Raw genomic sequence first — 6500 nt, 5'->3', positions numbered from 1 at the left:
AGTTCTTTAAGAAGAATAATATTTCTTTATATTATTTCAGTGCCTTTATCAAATTTTAACATTATGCATATAAATTACAACTGTATCTTCATCTCAACTTAATTTACACCGTGCACAAGTACAATATAAGTGTGTATACGCATATAATCCTAAGGGGTTAGTTGAGCGATAATGATTTGAATATAAGATTAAATGTCTCAAATTTAAGTCACCCAAAGAAGTCATTGAAAGTACTTTTTTTTTTTAAATGTGCGTATACACAGATTTTTTTATTTTTTTTTCAAATTTTATTTCTAACTACATTTATAATTTATTGATCAGCCAAAATTTTACTTTATAATTTTCTACGTAAATTAATGATAGAAGTGCCGGACTGTTCCAACTAAAACACGCATCAACAGATTTGCAACGAGTTTTGGTGGGGCTGACGTGTTTTATTACTAAAATCATAGGAGTGAAATATTATTATTTTTAATTAAAAATATGCTATTTTGATTATTTAAATTTGAAGTTGTTGTTGGTCCATTCACGAATTCACTCTAATGATTTGAAGCCTTTATTATATAGGCTCCACTGTGAAAATTATTAATATAAAATATTAAGATTAATCACATACCAGATCATAAAATCATGTAAAAGAAAAAATAAATAAATAGTATAACCTTAAGACTAAATTATTATTTTTTTATATGCTTTTTGATATGATTATGTGGCTATTAATATTTGATGAATTTTATTTTTGGTATGAATAATTTTCTCAACAAGTGTGACAAGATGAATAATTTAAATTATCAAAATAGACTTACAATAAAAATTAAAAATGTATTGGAGAGAAACTTTGTCATATTATCATTCTTTTTTTTCAACAAGTCATATTATCATTCTAATTAATTAATATTCTTTAACCTAGAAATAAAGACGTACAAACAGAAGTACAACAAATTAATCAGAAGGGGTGATTGTCAAGTGATTCTACCTTTTTCTGTAAGTCACTAAATTCACTGATTACAACAAGAATCAAACAATTAGGAAACACTTAAATATTTTGGAAATTAAATGAATTTGAATATAATTTCTTCGATTTCATCAGAACGAAAGATTTAGATTAGATGGTCATCATCATCTTCACAAATTCTTCATAATTAACTTGGCCATCACCATCCAAATCAGCCTCTTTAATCATCTGATCGACCTCTTCATCGGTTAATTTTTCCCCCAGATTGATCATCACGTGCCTCAGCTGCACAAGATCAAAAATTCAATTATTTTATTTTGAAGAAAGTAGAATCTTTTTTGGGGTTTTAGCAATTAAAAATTCAATTAAAAAAGGCCAAATACAGATGCACTTTATGTTTTATATGAATAAGGGTAGTGTTCATTGCATGACAAACAAGTTTTATTATGCAGATACCATTATAAAATTATTTGTAAAAACAACTGTAAAAACATGGATTAAAATATTTCATTTCATTAATTTCAATACCACTTTATTTAATACAATATTATCCTCTATCTACCCCCTAATTACATCATGCAAGATCATTATCACTTAGAAAAACCTTTCAATTAATGTTGACAATGGCAAGGTCAAACTCCCTACCTTATCACCAAAATGTTGATAATTAGTGCTACTGTATGCATGTTTTGTATGTATTATCATGTTGAGATCATATTTTTTGTTTTCATTTCTCATACTTTTATATCTCAAGTCTCTATCATAATTATAATCAGAGATATTCCTCGTGTAATAAAGAGAAGATTTGAGACAAGAGACAAGAAAGCCGGAGAATAGAATAGAGGATCTACGTGACACGTTTGGGCAATGAATGCATACCAAAACTAAACAAGTAAAGACTAGCTGACCTCATTAGCTGAAATGTACCCATTTTGATCCTTGTCAAACACTTTGAAAGCTTCTTTAAGCTCTTCTTCTGCATCAGTCTCCTAGAATCAAACAAAAATGTCAAAATAGGTTTGGCAATGACTTAATAACGGCCCACTTTTTTACTTCAAAAAACAAAAACAGAAACAAAAGTGGGAAGTTTTAACTAAAAAAATGAAGCTTTTTTGGCCACCAAGAAAAAAAGTTGTCTATTTTTACTTTTTTATTTTTTTAATGGCTAGAAAGCATACTTTTAAGCCCTTTGTATACTTTTCAATCCCAAACAGGCCAAGCTTAGCTTCTGCTTCATTTTTTTCTGTTTTTTTTACTCTTCCAACTATAAAAGCCAAGAAAAGTATGCTTACTTTCTTATAAAATGCATAAAGACCCAAGTAAGAATGAAAAACTACCAACTTCTTTAATATATCAACTTGATTCTATAAAAGTATAAACAATTCGATATTTTTATTGAAATGCAAGTGCATACAACAAAGAGTTTCCACTTACAACAACTTTCATTTATACCGGACACACTTCTACAAAAATTACAATTATTTTAAGTTATTAGTAATTATGTCGTCACCAATATTTGAATAAAAACCATTTATAGAACCAAAACTTACAAGGTATAGTTATTTGAATTTAATTAATTATCGTAATGTCTTACCTTCATTTTATTGGCCATGAGGTTCAAAAACTCTGTGAACTCAATGGTCCCATTGCCATCAGAATCAACTTCGCTTATCATATCTTGAAGCTCTTCCTCCGTTGGATTTTGATCCAACGACCGAATCACCGTCGCCAGTTCTTCTACTGTAATGCAACCTTTAAATTTAATAACTTGTTAGTACGCCGAAAAAACAAACATACATAAATATATATATATATATATAGAGAGAGAGAGAGAGAGAGAGAGAAATCTAATAGCATAGTTTAAAACACCAAGGATCCTCTAGAGTGTTTTTTTCCTAAAGTTTACTAAAGTGGTGTATTGTGTGGTTGAGATTTAATGTTGAAAAATTGATGTGACTTGTCATTAAATCTCAACCACACAATGCACCACTCTAGAAAACTTTAGGAAAAAAAAACTCTAGAGGATCCTTGCTAAGTTTAAAACTATACGATACGGAGTGCAAAGAAAATGAAATTATGAAGGTTTGATATTAAATTGATAGCAACATATACATGAATGTGTGTGTCTCTCTATATGGAAATAAAAGAAGACATACCATCTCCATCCTTGTCAAATAGACTGAAAGCTTCTTGGAACTCAACAATCTGGTCTGCATTCAATACATTTGCCATGTTGCTTGAGAGAGAGAGAGAGAGAGAGAGAGAGAGACCGCGGGGGGGACAACAACTTTGAGAGTTTGCTAGAGAGAAAGAGAGAGTTGAGTACAGCTTAATCCTAGCTGGGCTTTATAATGTAATATATAATGGGGTAGTGAGGGTAAATTACCTATATACCCTTAAAGTTTACTTAAAATACGAATTAATCTTATGTGGTTTGAAAAATTATAAATACATTTCTATCAAAAAAATTTATTTAACAGAATTAATTGAAAAGTAAAATTTTTAACTGTTCACCTATATAATAATAAAATTATCTAAATTATTAATTGAAATAAAATTTTAACATTATTAAAAATTGTTAATTAACTTAATGATTTATTAATAAAATGACATATTTGTTATAAAATTAGAAACCTTAGGAGACATAATGTAATTTTTAAAACCACAAGAAATAATTTAAAATTTAAATAAATTTCAAGAGGTGTGTTTGTAATTTACCTGGCTAGAAAATGCTTTTCCAATATGTCATTAAAAAAATTATTTAAAATGGAAATGAAATGAAGGGTCAAATTATGCTTGTGAGTTGCGACTGTAGTTACATATTGAGATATTTAAGCCTCCGTTTATTCAGAAAAAAATATTTTTTAAAAAATATTTAAAATTTAAAATATGTTAATCAGATTCAATAAGCTTAAATTTATACTATATATTAAAATTTTGAATTTTTTTTTATTCACATTTGTAAGGCTACTAAATGCTTTCAATAATCTTATTTAAGTACAAGATAGCTTATGACCAGTTTTTAAAATTATTAGATATTTTCAAAGTATCACGTGTTTATATTTTTTTACTAATCATTATTCACCACACCGTCTCATGTTCCTCAATCAATATGGATAGAATTAGGAGAAGATTATGGGAAACCATGACCCCCTCCTTCTGTGAAAGATATTGTTTGCTTCAACAAAAATTATATATCTTACTCTTCTCCAACCTTGCATTCTCTTTTTATTTTGCACAAAAAAACTTCTTCATCCAATACCAAATTACTTCCATAGTGTTTGATTTATTTTTATTTATTTATTGCGTGTATATATAACTTACATATTATATATATGTGTGTGTGTGTTTGCCAGTGTATATGGCGAAAATTTTTAATTCAAATTTTGGCCTTTCTAATAATGAAATTTTGGTTCCGTCAATCATCTAATACAAAATCATGAACCTCAATTTTTTCAGCAATCATAATATCTTGAAACATCATATAGTCATCCTCCAAAAATACCCAACAACTTCCCGACTAGAGTTGGTGTTGAACCAATATAAACTTGAGAGTAAATTGGGTGTTAATACTAGAGGATGGCAATAAAAAATAAATAACGTATTCATATGCTTATTATTATTGCTATTGTCCAAAACGAATCGAATGGCCAATTATCTTTCAACATGGTCCCTCGCTCTCCTCCAGCAGTCTCAGACCATGACCCTTCACTTGTTCTCCTATTCTTGGAATTTTTTATAAATTTGTTATCATTAATAAGATTTATGCATGGTAGTAGTATTTCTTTAAAAAAATAAAAATAAAAATAAAAATAAATTGGGAACAGCTGTAGGAATGGGATGTTTGGGGGGACAAAGAGCATTCAAAGAGAAGACCGTGAGAGGGTAGGTTATGGGGAGGAGTGTAGTCTGTATGTAGTTTGCTTTGCTACCCATATTTTCAACCCAAAGAGCGCGCTCCGTTGCTTGCACGAGAGGTTTCTCCCATTTTTAACGACACCAACACCATTTCTGACTCCAACAATAATTCATCCTACTAAAAACATCACCACTAATACCACTAATGCATTAAAAAAGTAAAAAAAAAAAAAAAAAAATACAACTCCAAGACCAAAATATCACATCATTAATGACGGGACCCACTGCCACCTAATTAGTGGGAGCACTAATTAGTGCTCCCAAGCATTATTCTTTCTGACTCTCTATTCTCTGCTCTGCTCCCGCACCCACACCCACACCCACACCCACACCCACACCCACGTATTTACCACGCTTTCCTTTTTTATTATTTATTTATTTATTATATTAGTTAGTAAATAAAATCTAATTATTATTGTATAAAAAAATTTAATCAAATTTACGGATGGAAATCAACTTAGTCGAGAATAATGATATTTGGCTTAGCGGTTGTATAGTACTTCTGTAGTGTGAGATCTTGAGTTCAACTCTTATTGAGAGGAGTTTGATATCATTTGTGATTATTAGTTTATTTTTCTCCTATTATGCAGATTGTATTGGTTGTTAGATTTTCTAGCTATTGTGAATTAATGGCATATTAGATTATGTAAATATTTCTCATAATGTAATTTTACTCTTTTAGTTATGGACAAAAAAAGATATCAACTGAGTCAAGCTCCACGTTACTCGTGTTCAATACCTCAATCCAAAAATTGATTTATTATTGATTTGAACGTCTATAAATTACATTTTTTAAAGTAAGGGTTAATCACATTTTTAACTTTTGTGTTATTTTGGTCTCATTATTAACACAATGGCATATTTTGAATTTTTGAAGTGTAATGTTTTAAGTAAATTTTCATATTTGTTATTGATTTGAACAATAATGTCTATAAATGGATTTAGGTTGAGGGATCAAATTAAGACACTTTTCATACCTAAAGGACTAAATTGATAGAATTTAAATATTGAGAACTAATAGTACACAATCAATATGCTATGGAAATTAAAAAATATGATTAAACCTTAAAGTAACAAACACGTTGAGACCATGAATTGCTCATTTCTTTTGTAACTGTAGAAAGATAGGTTATCTATCCACAATAATTGTAGATATTCAAAGTTTACCAAACCAATATCAAGAAATAAAAATAAATTCAAATTGAACAATCAGTTACGTAAAAAAGTCAGAAAAGTGTATAGTAATAAACCAAACTAATTGATTAAGTTGGCCTGATCTCCAATTAGTTTAATCTGAGTATTCCTAGTATAGCAAGTCCGATTTCAAATAAACTCAAGCTTACGCTGTTTTTTGAAATAAAATCCAAGATAGAAAAAGAGACCAAATTTCAAAGAATCATTCAAAGCTATATGAGGAGTCCGAACTATGACATGAACAGCCAAGTCAATAGCCATATCCAAGGTTCTGAAAAGCGGTTATGGTCGTCGTAAAGATGGCAGTGACACGGTTGCGGTTGCGGGGTGTAAAGGCCGTAGTGTAACGGTTGCGGTAATCGGAACCGTGAATTTTTTTATTTTTCCACAATTTGAAAAAAACTTACCGATACTCATATTTTTTTTCATGATC

General features: G+C 29.4%; 1 protein-coding gene across 2 annotated transcripts; it reads right to left on the bottom strand.

Annotated features, from left to right (window-relative positions):
• Positions 1-825: 825 nt before the first annotated feature.
• On the bottom strand, positions 826-3317 carry LOC114317777 (calmodulin-like protein 11). Of its 2 annotated transcripts, none has more exons than XM_082875640.1 (4): positions 3112-3317; positions 2550-2707; positions 1864-1941; positions 826-1240 (listed from the first exon to the last, which is right to left on the bottom strand). In XM_082875640.1, the coding sequence occupies exons 1-4, from the start codon at positions 3185-3187 to the stop codon at positions 1106-1108; spliced, it is 447 nt and encodes a 148-aa protein (XP_082731766.1). In that variant the 5' UTR covers positions 3188-3317; the 3' UTR covers positions 826-1105. The 2 variants fall into 2 exon arrangements, with proteins under 2 accessions (XP_082731766.1, XP_082731765.1); XM_082875639.1 differs by having other exon boundaries at positions 1864-1944; positions 3112-3308.
• Between the last annotated feature and the right edge of the window lie 3183 nt (positions 3318-6500).

Source organism: Camellia sinensis, chromosome 6 (assembly GCF_055761805.1).
Source record: "Camellia sinensis isolate YWXY chromosome 6, ASM5576180v1, whole genome shotgun sequence".
NCBI classification, from domain to species: domain Eukaryota; kingdom Viridiplantae; phylum Streptophyta; class Magnoliopsida; order Ericales; family Theaceae; genus Camellia; species Camellia sinensis.
The sequence above is the reverse complement of the archived record's forward strand: the minus strand, read 5'-3'. Positions and strand labels throughout refer to the sequence as shown.

Coding starts and splice junctions, on each gene's coding strand:
- LOC114317777 (XM_082875639.1), bottom strand. CDS start 3,187: ATGGCAAATGTATTGAATGCAGACCAGATTGTTGAGTTCCAAGAAGCT. Junction 1,945..2,549: donor TCATGGCCAATAAAATGAAG/GTAAGACATTAC, acceptor GTTTGATTCTAG/GAGACTGATGCAGAAGAAGA. Junction 1,241..1,863: donor GGTACATTTCAGCTAATGAG/GTCAGCTAGTCT, acceptor GATCTTGTGCAG/CTGAGGCACGTGATGATCAA.